This window comes from Procambarus clarkii, chromosome 40 (genome assembly GCF_040958095.1).
Source record: "Procambarus clarkii isolate CNS0578487 chromosome 40, FALCON_Pclarkii_2.0, whole genome shotgun sequence".
Classification (NCBI taxonomy): Eukaryota; Metazoa; Arthropoda; class Malacostraca; order Decapoda; family Cambaridae; genus Procambarus; species Procambarus clarkii.
In genome coordinates, this window is record NC_091189.1 from 16730681 (window position 1) to 16747832 (window position 17152).

The window sequence follows — 17152 nt, forward strand, 5'->3', positions numbered from 1 at the left end:
AAGAAGGGGGACCCTTAGCCTCGGAGGAAACCACACATAACGCATTAGAAGGAATGTTTAGGTCCCCTCCAATACAGTTTTTGTGTGCTTTTCTCCAACCACCTTTTGTGTTTGTTGTACTTTATTATGTATTTAAAGGTTACAAGATATACATTGGTTGATACAAAAAGTGCTTGAAGGTTATGGATCTCTTGAAGCTCCTCCGCTTCTGGACAGGAACCGAGGATGCAGCAGGCGTTTCCCCTCTGGATCGCCACACTGAGGCGCTGAAACAAAAAACTGGAAGCCCTTGGGTCTCTAGTGACGTCAATGAGCCTGGAGCCTAATTCCTTGATATATCCCAAGGCACTCTTGCCCTAGGGGCCATGCGTCTCAGACGCAATGGGAACAAAGGTGTATTGACCTTTCAATCGCCTGTATTTGACTGATTTTGCTATTTCTCTGTGGTTGGCCGCCCCACCTGCTTGATCAGCATCGAAGCGTACATAGGTGCCAGCCAGGGTGGATACACATGGTGGATATACGTATATATTAGAAAGGGTACCTGGTGGTGCCCCAGTCTGTCTTCCCATCGACTGACATATCACTACCATAATGGAGCTAGTACCATATCCCTCCAGGACTCACCATTAACATATCACCACCATCATGGGGGGGGGGGCCAACACACTCCTCATGAGAGAGTGGATAGCAAGTCTTCCAACAAAAGCATTTATGGTCATTTCTGTCTCCTTTCCTTTAATATGTGGCGGCTTATAAGAGGGGACTCCACAGGGGGAAATGGGAAAAGAAGGGTTATAGTTGGGGGGGGGGGTGAAGGGGGCGTGGGGGGGCTGAGGGAGGGGAACCAGAGGCGGTGGGGAGAAAGACGAACCAGAGATCGTAATTGAGTGAAACAAAAATGTTATGACATGGTTTTTAACATGAATTATTAATCAGATAATGAAGCATTTTGAAACTTTAGCGTTGGTTAGATATTTGCGTTATAGTTATTATTTAAGCAGCGAGAGTTCTGCTTGGGAGGAGGAATGTTGACGAGGCGGGGAATTTTTGTACAGGGAAGGAATTCAGTTAGAAGTTGTTATTATTATTATTGTTATTATTATTATTTTTATTATTATCTACCACAAACGTGGCCACAGTAACGACGGGTGCTGGGCGCTCCCGCCTGCTGCTCACAACTGGTTGCTTCCTTCCTGTCAGAGCATTTACAATTCCCATGTTAACATTACAGTACACGAGTACATTATTAACTTACTGCTATACGATTTATTGATTGGTTGATGCTGTTTATTAATTCCTGATAAATTAGTATCTCTCCCCGTCCCCGTGGCGCAGTGGTAACACACTCGCTCCGCGCTACCCGAGCGATTGGTTTGGGTTCGTATCCTGGCCGGGAAGGAGTGACTAGGCCGCCAATCCTTAACTGTAGTTTCTGTCCACCCGGCAGTGAATGGGTACCTCGTCGATAAACGGTTTCGCGGGTCCGGGGATAAATTAAGATTAAGGACCTGCCCGAAACGCTGTGTGCTTGTGGCTGTACAAGAATGTAAAAACTCTTGTACATATAAATAAAATAAAACAAATTAAAAATAGTTTCTCGCAGCACATTTAAATGAGTATGGATTAATCCAATAATTTCTACCCCAACTGTTATCGTAATATAATGCAATATGACTTGTTTTTCGTTAACTTTTATTCAAAATAATTACATTAACACAAAATCATACCAAAAAACGTACATAATGTTTTTAACCAGTAAGCAAGATATAAAGTAAAAAATGCTTGTATGTTTTTTATTATCAGTAATTAGTAAGTAGAAATATGCAATAAATACTCCTGTCTTTTTTGTTAAATGTTATTATTTATTAGTCCTGCTGCTTTACTTGTCCATTTATTATTATTTAATACTATTTTTATTATGCAGGTTACCTTGTCGAACCAAATGTGTGTCAGTCAGTAAGGGGCTTCCAGAGATCTTACGAAATACTTAAAAAGTTTTTTCTAGACGAAAAAGGATGGGAATATCTGGGCTAGAGACACTAGGTTCTACGAGGACTAGATATTAGTAGTGTACCACATAATTCTCCAGCATAGCCGAGGAAACATAGCCTCTTCCATCTTCGCTATCCACCACTCTACATACCTCATATATCGTCCGGTATGTAGCTGAATGTCTAGACAAATGTCTAGACAACCACACCAGTACATCCTCCACCCATCCTGAGAGCCCAAGACAGGTGTACGGCTCCAGACTCGCTGGTTCCTCGGTACGTGTTTAAACCACCAGTTACGCTGCCGGCTCCTAGTACCAAGCCTCGGTGACACAAGATGTGACGACACCACCAGGGGTATAAATACCCGTGACCTCGGTCAAGTAGTCAGTCTGTATCAGGAGCTCAGGACATCAACACTATGGCCTCAACGCGACGCTTGCTCCCAGCTGCTCCACAACACTAAACATGTGCCACAAAATACGAATCAAAGCACAGAAACGGTTGAATATACAGAGGAAGAACCCCACTAATAGAGAGGCACAGACAGACACAGACACAAACACTGCCGTATAGTGTCAAACACACACAAACACAACGTGAGATAAACACCAAACAAGGAATAATAATCATTCACGAAACTAGACAAACAAAATAGTACAACATTTTCACACACTAAAAAATAGACCATTACGATCAAACCCTTCAATAAGGTTGCACCGGGTCCGGTTGGTTGAGCCTTCAACATGAGCTCAACATTGCAATATCAACCCATCGAACATTCATTGGCGTTAATGGACAGCGATGCCTGAGACCTAATCCAACCCATAATGTTTTATGTACTGCTGGATACACGATGGTGGGGTGTTGAATTGTTTATGGGAGGGGGGGGGGGGTATGGAGGAAGGGGGAGATGGGGAGGAGGAAGGGATGAGCTAGAAGGGGGGGGGGCAGCCCATCCTCCTCTTTAGACAGTAGTTTTTGAAACTATGTTCACCATAGTACAAATATTGACGTGCTAAGCAATTAGACAGTAGAACTTTCAACTATTCACTTTATTGAGTCCGAAAAAAATAAGCTAAAAACAAACTTAAATATTCCTAGGCCTAATATAGTACACATATGTACTATATTAGGCCTCAAATAGCGTGCATTAGGCCTAGGAAGGTTAATTTAGTTTAATTTGTCTTTGCAATATAAATAGAAAATCGTTTTCCCATTTGTCCAAACTCAATAGTACCGATTTCTACTTTCTAATTTCATTGTATATGTCGGCATATGTACTATGGTCCTCATCCTTGCTACAAGCACTACCAAAACAGGAGGATGGACTAAGGGGAGATAACAAGAGAGAAAAAGAGAAAAAGACCGATAAATATGAAGACAAACAGATACAGCAGACACAACAAATTCCCGCTCGACATTAATCTAAAAAATGTGTCACGTGATCAACCCGTCCAGCCTCCGATACTATAGTGCTTATACTGACTATATGGTTGAATGTACACAGACTGCGCAACTAGTGCGCACCTTAACTAGTGCGCACCTTAACTAGTGCGCACCTTAACTAGTGCGCATCTTAACTAGTGCTCACCTTAACTAGTGCTCACCTTAACTAGTGCTCACCTTAACTAGTGCTCACCTTAACTAGTGCGCACCTTAACTAGTGCTCACCTTAACTAGTGCGCAGCTTAACTAGTGCTCACCTTAACTAGTGCGCACCTTAACTAGTGCTCACCTTAACTAGGCCACTCGACATTACCTAGTGCGCACATTAACAATACAATAACAAAAATAAATTGATCAAGATAAAACAAATAAAATTAACACAAAAACAAAAATAATAACATTAATAAAATGAGTAATTATAAATGTTACTAATAATATGAATAAAATATTAATTATTAACGTTACTCATATAATAATTATTTTTTATATACAGAAGGTGAATAATAACATACACATATAAATGTAGTAAATAATTATGTTAATAAAATAATGAATAAAACTCTGTACAATCACCGACCAAGTTGTTGGCAACACTAACAATTAAATTGTTTAACTCTACTCAATTACCGGAACATAAAAAACATTAAAATGTATTGTATTTTGTTTTGCACTGTATTACTCCTGAATTCACTACCATAATTCCTGTATGATTCAGTTATACAGTTGTATAAATTATGTAAATCTTAGTTACTCTTCATTTGCGAAGCCTGTATAGAGGTCAAAATTTGGATTGATTAATGTATTAGGATTTACAAGATGAGCTTCAGCTCCTGGCCTCCGGTTTTCAGTCGATTGTCGTCCTAGTTAATGTTCAAGCAGTTAGCGTCAACTACCTGACCTCTGAAGTGGATTACCACAGTCATTTATGATGGAAAATTTGACGTTTATATCTGGCTGAGGGCAGCGGCGATAGCCTCATGTCACTTCTCTTTCTTCCTAATCCCACCTTATACACCCCAATCACTACTCTTCCTTCTCTTCCCAATTACTAAAAATCCATCAGTTTTCATCTTCATATTTCTTGTCGGTTCCTTGTCTTTTTCACGCCTTTATTCCTTTACTTTCATTCTTTTACATTCCTCAACTGGCCATCCCCTCCCAAATACTCCCCCCCCCCACTCCTTCCACCCCACGTCCCCCCCCCCCCGCCCTCCCATCGCCCCACCCCATATACCCTCTCCCACACCCCCTCCCCTTTCCATCTGGGTCACTAACCGTGAAATTGGCCCTCCTGAAGAAAGGGGCCGGCGCCCCCTTGTTTTATTCTCATTTTTCCATCCTTGTCTCTCTCGTGTTCCTCAAAAGCTCATTAGATTTTGAGTATACTAATCATACTTTATTTTTCTACGAAAAACTTTGATAAAGACATATTACGTTGATATATTTCTAATTGTAAGGTCTTATTGTTCATGTATATGTATTTTTTTTGTTATGGCGCAGGGCAGGAAACTCTGCAAGGTTATTAAGGCCTATAAACTTTCAAAGGGTTATTAAGGCCTATTAACCTCTGGAGGGTTATTAAGGCCTATCAACCTCACGAGGATTATTAAGGCCTATCAACCTCTGCAGGGTTATTAAGGTCTAATTACAACCTTAGGTTATTCATTAAGTACCCTCGAAAACTATTACTTCTCATCAAAATAATGTTTAAAAAGCATATATTTATACAGGAAAACTTCAGTATATTTGAAACACGTAATACAGAAAAACCTAAGAATATGGAAAAACGTAAGAATATATTAAAAAAATAAATATACGATAAAAGTTGGGTGAGGTCATGATGGGTCAGCTCGGAAGACTTAATATATACAATTAAATGTAAATATCTCAAGAAGTGAGCTTTAAAATGCTCCTTAAGAATACACCAAGTGAAGGTTTACGAGAGAGAGAGAGAGAGAGAGAGAGAGAGAGAGAGAGAGAGAGAGAGAGAGAGAGAGAGAGAGAGAGAGAGAGAGAGAGAGAGACAGAGAGAGAGAGAGACAGAGAGAGAGAGAGAGAGAGAGAGAGAGAGAGAGAGAGAGAGAGAGAGAGAGAGAGAGAGAGAGAGAGAGAGAGAGAGAGAGAGAGAGAGTACCAACCACTGTACCACTCCCTGCACAAAACACTGCTCAGGGAACCACAGTGGGAGTGACAGGGATTAAGGGACGGCCCTCAGGGAGGCTGCTGCTCTCACCAGCCACAGATTTAGGGAGTGGGAATCCCTAGTAAGACATGAACCTCACACAGGGATGCGCCGTGTGGCTAGATCGCATACTATTGTAGCTCTAGGGCTCGGGCACATGGTAGCTAAGGCAGCAACTAACCCATAACTAACCGTAACAACTATCTCCCTAGTTAGAGGCTGGTTGAGGCCGGATACAACGGAACCGTTTGGGCCACACCGATACATCCCCACATCTACTAAAACCCAAGGCACAGGTAATATAACTCGCACCCTTGATAAACACCTCCAAAAGATACCTAATCACCAGTCTTCATGCGTCAGACTGCGAGCAGCGTCGTCTAACAGTCTGGTTGACCAGTCCACCACCTAAGGGGCTTGGTAACCTCCTGGTACTTGAGTCTACGAGCCAGCTTTACCACCTGGAGGCTCCCAGTTATCCGGAAAGACAGGCTTGAGGTTAGGTTATCTTGAGGTTATCTTGAGATGATTTCGGGGCTTTAGTGTCCCCGTGGCCCGGTCCTCGACCAGGCCTCCACCCCCAGGAAGCAGCCCGTGAGAGCTGACTAACACCCAGATACCTATTTTACTGCTAGGTAACAGGGGCATAGGGTGAAAGAAACTCTGCCCATTGTTTCTCGCTGGCGCCTGGGATCGAACCCAGGACCACAGGATCACAAGTCCAGCGTGCTGTCCGCTCGGCCGACTGGCACCAGCTACTGAGTGGTGTCTCTGATATGCGCTTCCTGCAACGTAATTGTGAACATAAACAGGACCGGAGCTCGTCAGATACGAAACCTGTACATCTTTCCTCAATCATGGCGGCTTTGTTGACATTTATTAAACAATCTATGAGCTCCAAGGCTCTAGGAGGTTGTTTATAACAATAATAACCTCGGGTTGTGAAGTTTCGAAGTTATAGTAATCGATTTAATAAATGTAAACAAAGCCGCCATGTTTGCTGCAAAATATAGAGGTTTCGTTAGTAAATGTTGGCATCTTGGTCGAGACTGAGAAGTGTATAGGGAGGAAGTGTATATAGTATAGGGTGAAGTGTATATAGTATAGGGAGGAAGTGTATATAGTATAGGGTGGAAGTGTATATAGTATAGGGAGGAAGTGTATATAGTATAGGAAGTGTATATAGTATACGAGGAAGTGTATATAGTATAGGGAGGAAGTGTATATAGTATAGGAAGTGTATATAGTATACGAGGAAGTGTATATAGTATAGGGAGGAAGTGTATATAGTATAGGAAGTGTATATAGTATAGGAGGAAGTGTATATAGTATAGGGAGGAAGTGTATATAGTATAGGGAGGAAGTGTATATAGTATAGGAGGAAGTGTATATAGTATAGGAGGAAGTGTATATAGTATAGGAAGTGTATATAGTATAGGGAGGAAGTGTATATAGTATAGGAGGAAGTGTATATAGTATAGGAGGAAGTGTATATAGTATAGGAGGAAGTGTATATAGTATAGGAGGAAGTGTATATAGTATAGGAGGAAGTGTATATAGTATAGGAGGAAGTGTATATAGTATAGGGAGGAAGTGTATATAGTATAGGGAGGAAGTGTATATAGTATAGGAGGAAGTGTATATAGTATAGGAGGAAGTGTATATAGTATAGGAGGAAGTGTATATAGTATAGGAGGAAGTGTATATAGTATAGGAGGAAGTGTATATAGTATAGGGAGGAAGTGTATATAGTATAGGGAGGAAGTGTATATAGTATAGGGAGGAAGTGTATATAGTATAGGAAGTGTATATAGTATAGGGAGGAAGTGTATATAGTATAGGGTGGAAGTGTATATAGTATAGGAGGAAGTGTATATAGTATAGGGAGTGTATATAGTATAGGGATGAAGTGTATATAGTATAGGAAGTGTATATAGTATAGGGAGGAAGTGTATATAGTATAGGGTGGAAGTGTATATAGTATAGGAGGAAGTGTATATAGTATAGGAGGAAGTGTATATAGTATAGGGAGGAAGTGTATATAGTATAGGGAGGAAGTGTATATAGTATAGGGAGGAAGTGTATATAGTATAGGGAGGAAGTGTATATAGTATAGGAAGTGTATATAGTATAGGGAGGAAGTGTATATAGTATAGGAGGAAGTGTATATAGTATAGGAGGAAGTGTATATAGTATAGGGAGTGTATATAGTATAGGGATGAAGTGTATATAGTATAGGAAGTGTATATAGTATAGGGAGGAAGTGTATATAGTATAGGAGGAAGTGTATATAGTATAGGGAGGAAGTGTATATAGTATAGGAAGTGTATATAGTATAGGGAGGAAGTGTATATAGTATAGGGAGGAAGTGTATATAGTATAGGAGGAAGTGTATATAGTATAGGGAGGAAGTGTATATAGTATAGGAAGTGTATATAGTATAGGGAGGAAGTGTATATAGTATAGGAAGTGTATATAGTATAGGGAGGAAGTGTATATAGTATAGGGAGGACAAAGCTGGTAACGGAGAAAAACATGGACTAAGAACAAGGAATTTGTACCGTACTGACCGAACAGGTCTAAGAACAGGGACTCGAAGACGGGAGAGAACTGGACAAGATTCATCTGGATCAGCCAGGCTGTGATGGCTCTGTTGGGGGGTGCGGGGCTACAATGTGATGGCACAATGTTGGGGAAGGGGGGGGGGTGCCATAATGTTGGGGAGGGAGATCCACGAACCTAAGAAAGGGGGTGATGCTGGTGGGGTGGGGGGGGGGGGGATCACGATGCTGGGGGGAGTGGGAAAGATGTACTTTATGAGGGCGGGAGGCTGGTGGCACCAGCCTATGTGGCTCTGGGGGCCCATGTAGTGCCCCCCCCAGCCGTCATGGGGGCTAATGTTGTGCCCCCCAGCCGTCATGGGGGCCCATATAGTGCCCCCCAGCCGTCATGGGGGACCATGTAGTGCCCCCCAGCCGTCATGGGGGACCATGTAGTGCCCCCAGCCGTCATGGGGGGACTATGTGCTGCTCCCCAGCCGTCATGGGGGCCCATGTAGTGCCCCCCAGCCGTCATGGGGGCTAATGTTGTGCCCCCCAGCCGTCATGGGGGCCCATGTAGTGCCCCCAGCCGTCATGGGGGACCATGTAGTGCCCCCCAGCCGTCATGGGGGACCATGTAGTGCCCCCAGCCGTCATGGGGGGACTATGTGCTGCTCCCCAGCCGTCATGGGGGCCCATGTAGTGCCCCCCAGCCGTCATGGGGGACCATGTAGTGTCCCCCAGCCGTCATAGGGGACCATGTAGTGCCCCCAGCCGTCATGGGGGCCCATGTAGTGCCCCCAGCCGTCATGGGGGCCCATGTAGTGCCCCCCATCCGTCATGGGGGCCCATGTAGTGCCCCCAGCCGTCATGGGGTACCATGTAGTGCCCCCCAGCCGTCATGGGGTACCATGTAGTGCCCCCAGCCGTCATGGGGTACCATGTAGTGCCCCCCAGCCGTCATGGGGGCCCATGTAGTGCCCCCCAGGCGTCATGGGGGCCCATATAGTGCCCCCCCCAGCCCACTTCCCACTAAAACAACACACACGAGTATATATACTTTTCTGGGGGCGTCTCTCCCATTTCCAACCAGAACTGATGGGATGAGATGGGATGAAATGGGATGGGATGAGATGGGATGCTGGGAGTGTACCGAATAATCTTCCAGCAGCCAGAGTGACAATACCATAACAAACATCCAAACATCGCAATACTTACAATAACTGTCGCCGGAACGTACTGAAAAGGACTGTTTACCAACACGAAAAAAAACACTCCTTTTCTAATATTGTATAATAGAAGGCAAGAAGGCAACAACCAAACTAAAACGTTCTTAAGCCTAAAAATAACACACACATATATGTAACATACATGTACTAAGCTGGCCCAAGATGTCATATATATATATATATATATATATATATATATATATATATATATATATATATATATATATATATATATATATATATTATATATATATATATATATATACATATATATATATATATATATATATATATATACATATATATATATATATATATATATATATATATATATATATATATATATATATATATATATATATATATATATATATCTGACCCGTCCTGGACCACTCATTAAGTAATTAAGTAACAAGACTTACCGTATCATGTCACTTTTGTTCTCATAAGTGTGAATCTGTTAATAATACAACACATTTGTATAAAATCAAAGGACCGTATCTTCACTGTTTACTATCTATCGGCCTCTATGGGTTAGGAGGGTTGCTGGGGTTCCTTCGTTTTAGACAAAACAGTTAATATTTTTTACGGAGTAGCCAGTTAAGTAGCGGAGTAGAGACTGATCATAAGTAGCGGAGTAGAGACTGATCATAAGTAGCGGAGTAGAGACTGATCATAAGTAGCGGAGTAGAGACTGATCATAAGTAGCGGAGTAGAGACTGATCATAAGTAGCGGAGTAGAGACTGATCATAAGTAGCGGAGTAGAGACTGATCATAAGTAGCGGAGTAGAGACTGATCATAAGTAGCGGAGTAGAGACTGATCATAAGTAGCGGAGTAGAGACTGATCATAAGTAGCGGAGTAGAGACTGATCATAAGTAGCGGAGTAGAGACTGATCATAAGTAGCGGAGTAGAGACTGATCATAAGTAGCGGAGTAGAGACTGATCATAAGTAGCGGAGTAGAGACTGATCATAAGTAGCGGAGTAGAGACTGATCATAAGTAGCGGAGTAGAGACTGATCATAAGTAGCGGAGTAGAGACTGATCATAAGTAGCGGAGTAGAGACTGATCATAAGTAGCGGAGTAGAGACTGATCATAAGTAGCGGAGTAGAGACTGATCATAAGTAGCGGAGTAGAGACTGATCATAAGTAGCGGAGTAGAGACTGATCATAAGTAGCGGAGTAGAGACTGATCATAAGTAGCGGAGTAGAGACTGATCATAAGTAGCGGAGTAGAGACTGATCATAAGTAGCGGAGTAGAGACTGATCATAAGTAGCGGAGTAGAGACTGATCATAAGTAGCGGAGTAGAGACTGATCATAAGTAGCGGAGTAGAGACTGATCATAAGTAGCGGAGTAGAGACTGATCATAAGTAGCGGAGTAGAGACTGATCATAAGTAGCGGAGTAGAGACTGATCATAAGTAGCGGAGTAGAGACTGATCATAAGTAGCGGAGTAGAGACTGATCATAAGTAGCGGAGTAGAGACTGATCATAAGTAGCGGAGTAGAGACTGATCATAAGTAGCGGAGTAGAGACTGATCATAAGTAGCGGAGTAGAGACTGATCATAAGTAGCGGAGTAGAGACTGATCATAAGTAGCGGAGTAGAGACTGATCATAAGTAGCGGAGTAGAGACTGATCATAAGTAGCGGAGTAGAGACTGATCATAAGTAGCGGAGTAGAGACTGATCATAAGTAGCGGAGTAGAGACTGATCATAAGTAGCGGAGTAGAGACTGATCATAAGTAGCGGAGTAGAGACTGATCATAAGTAGCGGAGTAGAGACTGATCATAAGTAGCGGAGTAGAGACTGATCATAAGTAGCGGAGTAGAGACTGATCATAAGTAGCGGAGTAGAGACTGATCATAAGTAGCGGAGTAGAGACTGATCATAAGTAGCGGAGTAGAGACTGATCATAAGTAGCGGAGTAGAGACTGATCATAAGTAGCGGAGTAGAGACTGATCATAAGTAGCGGAGTAGAGACTGATCATAAGTAGCGGAGTAGAGACTGATCATAAGTAGCGGAGTAGAGACTGATCATAAGTAGCGGAGTAGAGACTGATCATAAGTAGCGGAGTAGAGACTGATCATAAGTAGCGGAGTAGAGACTGATCATAAGTAGCGGAGTAGAGACTGATCATAAGTAGCGGAGTAGAGACTGATCATAAGTAGCGGAGTAGAGACTGATCATAAGTAGCGGAGTAGAGACTGATCATAAGTAGCGGAGTAGAGACTGATCATAAGTAGCGGAGTAGAGACTGATCATAAGTAGCGGAGTAGAGACTGATCATACAGGTAAATACTATTTTTTATTAATCTGACTTATCATAAATTTATTAATAGGCAGCAAATAATTTCTTTTAATTTCATTATACAGCAATTCGTATCGAAATTTGCTTTTAATTGATTATTTTTTTTTTAAATGATGATTCCCCAAACTGGAAGGTTCGTTCACTGCGTCAAAGGTTTTATCATAAATTAGTAATCTGTGTTTAATCGCATGAAAGGCTTGTCAGACATCTAAATATTAATTATGTATGCAAATTAATTATACTAAATAATGCAATCATACTGAATATAATTATAACCGTAATGAAATTCTAAGTTGTTAGACAGCATTTGATAGCATATTATATATGTGGCTCAGACACAAGCTGGATAACCAGGTCGGCGTGCCTGATACACTTATTAATTGGCTGAAGAATTACCAACAGAGTAATTAGTGCTAAGCTTAAGGAGACACATATCATTACAATCACATTAACAGTATATGCTGAGCTTGGGGAAGAACTCACCCTTATAATAACATCAGCATCATATGCTAAGCTTAGGGAGGTACACATCAGTAGAGTCACATCAGCATCATATGCTAATCTGGAGAATAATAACAACAGATTTGAGGAACCAAAAGATGTGCGAATTAAAAGTGATGTGAAAGTTAAAAGAGACTTAAGGAACTAGACTTAAAGACACCAGAAGGAAGGAGAAATGATCCAGACATATAATATACTCACACGAATCAGTGAAATAGGAACAGAATGTTTAGAATGAGCTACGTGTACTAGGGTCGACGTGTACGTCACTAGACGCTGGTACGAGCCACAGGGATGCCAGGCAACACCTCGTACGTCACTAGACGCTGGTACGAGCCACAGGGATGCCAGGCAACACCTCGTACGTCACTAGACGCTGGTACGAGCCACAGGGATGCCGGGCAACACCTCGTACGTCACTAGACGCTGGTACGAGCCACAGGGATGCCAGGCAACACCTCGTCATTGTAAAAGAAGCAGCAAGTGGAACAATCCCAACAGCTGGTCTAAAATCCAACACGAACAGCAATGTAAGAGATATCTATCGTTATATATACCAATCCACAGATATCAAGATACAAAACAATTGGGATTGTTGCTGTTGTTTAAGATTCGCTACTTGGAACAAAATATTCCAAGTAGCACGGGCTAAGGCGAGCCCGTAGTACACTTAAAACGATTGGGAACCAATGCATTATAGACAACTAGTAACCGAAAAAAAAACCCACAAACCCCAGGAGCTGATGCCCAGTCCTCCAAACTCAATTAGGCAAGTACACACACACACACTTCAGGAATCTGTACACCAGTTGATTGACAGTTGACAGGCGGGACCAAAGAGCCAAAGCTCAACCCCCGCAAGCACAATTAGGTTAGTACACAAGCAAAACAACACCCCCCCCCCACCCACCCAAGCACCCACCACTATGCATCAGCGTAAAAATATCTAACAATGAATTAAAACTTTTATCACTGAAGTTGGTATTAATCAGCGGCATACGCCCATATAGCACATTAGTATTAAAAACTCACGTTTCCCCCGGGGAAATTATGAGTGGGGATTTTAGCTTCCCGCCGGTGATTTACCTGCTATAGCAACGCAAAAATGTCAACATTTCTAGAATGCATTTATTGTTATTCCTACATAGAGTTCTCTTTGCTAGAAACTGTTTAGTATTTGCTGCATATATATATGGATGGATTTGTTGTATTTATACGAATGTATTTACTGCAGTATACAGTGCTGTATTTGCTGCATGTACAGTGATGTATTTGTTGCATCTACATGGATGTATTAACTGCACATGCATTCATGTATTTGTTGCATACACACTGATGTGTTTGCTGCATATAGACAGAGTATTTGCTGCGTATTCACAGATATATTTGTTGAAAACACGGATATATTTAACACGTAAAAGATATAAACCACGGATATATTTAACACGTAAACAATATAAAACACGGATATATTTAACACGTAAAAGATATAAACCACGGATATATTTAACACGTAAAAGATATAAAACACGGATATATTTAACACGTAAAAGATATAAAACACGGATATATTTAACACGTAAAAGATATAAAACACGGATATATTTAACACGTAAAAGATATAAAACACGGATATATTTAACACGTAAAAGATATAAAACACGGATATATTTAACACGTAAACAATATAAAAGACATAAACGGTCTCTTAAATACATACTAGACCACCACGATCCACGTAAGAGGTACAGATGCTGTCCCTGGTTATAAACCGATTGGCGGATCGTGTTCCAGGGTAACCATTTTGGTTAAGACTTAAGGCTTAAGACCTAAGGCGTGCGATATGAAGGGAAAGTTACAAGCCTGTTAATAAGAACATTGGAGACAGAAATGGATCGCAGATGTTAGAAAGAACTTCTTCTGAATAAGATTCCCCCAGGAAGAAGGATGCTTAGACGAAGATGTCCTTGTAGCTAGTTCAAGACACAATTTTAAATGCTTATATACGAGAAGAGTGGGAACTGAGTCGTTTTATTAAACTATTCTTGTTTGGAAGGTGGGGCCAGGAGCTGATGATCGACGCTTCAAGCACATGTAGGTGAGTACATCTGGATGAGCACACACACACACACACACACACACACACACACACACACACACACACACACACACACACACACACACACACACACACACACACACATCCACCAAAACTTGAAGCAAGATTTAACAACTCTTTCACGAACATTCTTTTCTATATATTTTTTTTGTGAGCACGGAGGCGTCAGCCAAGCCGGTGAAACTGTTAGAGTATTAGAATACTTATTTTGCCAGCCGACGGGGGCTTCAGCCCTTCTGTAAACGTATTCTGAAACTCTGATAAATTTTCCGAAAGTCATTATAAAAGTTGTCGCAACATATTGACGATAATTCCGCGTCCCAGGACGAGCAAGGTGACGATAATTCCGGGTCCCAGGACGAGGAAGGTGACGATAATTCCGCGTCCCAGGACGAGCAAGGTGACGATAATTCCGCGTCCCAGGACGAGCAAGGTGACGATAATTCCGGGTCCCAGGACGAGCAAGGTGACGGTAATTCCGCGTCCCAGGACGAGCAAGGTGACGATAATTCCGCGTCCCAGGACGAGCAAGGTGACGATAATTCCGCGTCCCAGGACGAGCAAGGTGACGATAATTCCGGGTCCCAGGACGAGCAAGGTGACGATAATTCCGCGTCCCAGGACGAGCAAGGTGACGATAATTCCGGGTCCCAGGACGAGCAAGGTGACGATAATTCCGAGTCCCAGGACGAGCAAGGTGACGATAATTCCGGGTCCCAGGACGAGCAAGGTGACGATAATTCCGAGTCCCAGGACGAGCAAGGTGACGATAATTCCGAGTCCCAGGACGAGCAAGGAGCCTCTTGCTACCACGCAGACATGACTAGTTGGAAACTCTTCATTTCGTCTCATCAAATCATTCCCAGCCTCAGCAGAAACAAATAGGCCGAGTTTCCTTCACCTGATGGCCTGTTCACCTGGCAGTAAATAGGTACTTGGTAATTAGACAGCTGCTATGGCCTACATCCTGGGGAGGTACTCACCTAGTTGTATTCACCTAGTTCTGTTTGCGGGGGTTGAGCTCTGGCTCTTTGGTTCCGCCTCTTAACCATCAATCAACTGGTGTACAGATTCCTGAGCCTATTGGGCTCTATCATATTTACATTTGAAACTGTGTATGGAGTCAGCCTCCTCCACATCACTGCCTAATACATTCCACCTGTTAACTGCTCTGACACTGAAAAAATTCTTTCTAACGTCCTTGTGGCTCATGTGGGTACACAGTTTCCACATGTGTCCCCTTGTTCGCGTACCACCCCGTGTTAAACAGTTTATACTTATCCACCCTATTAATTCCTCAGATAATTACTTTTGTAGGTTGTGAACTACTAAGAACTACTTTTGTAGGTAGTAATCATGTCTCCCCTTACTCTTCTGCCTTCCAGTGTCGTGAGGTTCATCTGACGCAGCCTTTCCTCGTAACTCATGCCTCTTAGTTCTGGGACCAGTCTAGTGGCACACCTCTGAACTTTTTCTAGCTTCGTCTTGTGCTTGACAAGGTACGGGCTTCATGCTGGGGCCGCATACTCCAGGATTGGTCTTACATATGTGGTGTACAAGGTTCTGAATGATTCCTTACACAGGTTCCTGAAGGCAGTTCTGATGTTAGCCAGCCTCACATATGCTGCAGACGTTATTTTTTGATGTGGGCTTCAGGAGACAGGTTTGATGTGATATCAACTCCTAGATCTTTCTCTCTGTCTGTTTGTTGACAGTCAGCCAGTAGTGACCACAGACAGCCAGAAGTGAACACAGACAGTCAGAAGTGAACACAGACAGTCAGAAGTGAACACAGACAGCCAGAAGTGAACACAGTCAGCCAGAAGTGAACACAGTCAGCCAGTAGTGAACACAGACAGTCAGAAGTGAACACAGACAGCCAGAAGTGAACAGAAACAGTCAGAAGTGAACACAGACAGCTAGAAGTGAACACAGTCAGCCAGAAGTGAACACAGACAGCCAGAAGTGAACACAGTCAGCCAGAAGTGAACACAGTCAGCCAGAAGTGAACAGAAACAGTCAGAAGTGAACACAGACAGCCAGAAGTGAACAGAAACAGTCAGAAGTGAACACAGACAGCCAGAAGTGAACACAGTCAGCTAGAAGTGAACACAGTCAGCCAGAAGTGAACACAGACAGCCAGAAGTGAACACAGACAGCCAGAAGTGAACACAGACAGCCAGAAGTGAACACAGACAGTCAGCTAGAAGTGAACACAGACAGCCAGAAGTGAACACAGACAGCCAGAAGTGAACACAGACAGCCAGTAGTGAACACAGACAGCCAGAAGTGAACACAGACAGTCAGCTAGAAGTGAACACAGACATCCAGAAGTGAACACAGACAGCCAGAAGTGAACACAGACATCCAGAAGTGAACACAGACAGCCAGAAGTGAACACAGACATCCAGAAGTGAACACAGACAGCCAGAAGTGAACACAGACAGCCAGAAGTGAACACAGACAGCCAGATGTGAACACAGACAGCCAGAAGTGAACACAGACATCCAGAAGTGAACACAGACAGCCAGAAGTGAACACAGACAGCCAGAAGTGAACACAGACAGTCAGAAGTGAACACAGACAGTCAGAAGTGAACACAGACATCCAGAAGTGAACACAGACAGTCAGAAGTGAACACAGACAGTCAGAAGTGAACACAGACATCCAGAAGTGAACACAGACAGCCAGAAGTGAACACAGACAGCCAGAAGTGAACACAGACAGCCAGATGTGAACACAGACAGCCAGAAGTGAACACAGACATCCAGAAGTGAACACAGACAGCCAGAAGTGAACACAGACAGTCAGAAGT

The 17152-nt window shown here is 42.7% G+C and overlaps 2 protein-coding genes across 2 annotated transcripts in view; both read left to right on the top strand.

The window, feature by feature from the left end:
* LOC123757940 (uncharacterized) overlaps window positions 1-17152 on the top strand; it is a 444009-nt gene that overhangs the window by 97521 nt on the left and 329336 nt on the right. The window lies entirely within an intron of this gene.
* LOC123747634 (protein rtoA-like) lies at window positions 12563-15222 on the top strand. The gene is made up of 2 exons (XM_069338467.1): window positions 12563-12748; window positions 14662-15222. The coding sequence occupies exons 1-2, from the start codon at window positions 12563-12565 to the stop codon at window positions 15220-15222; spliced, it is 747 nt and encodes a 248-aa protein (XP_069194568.1).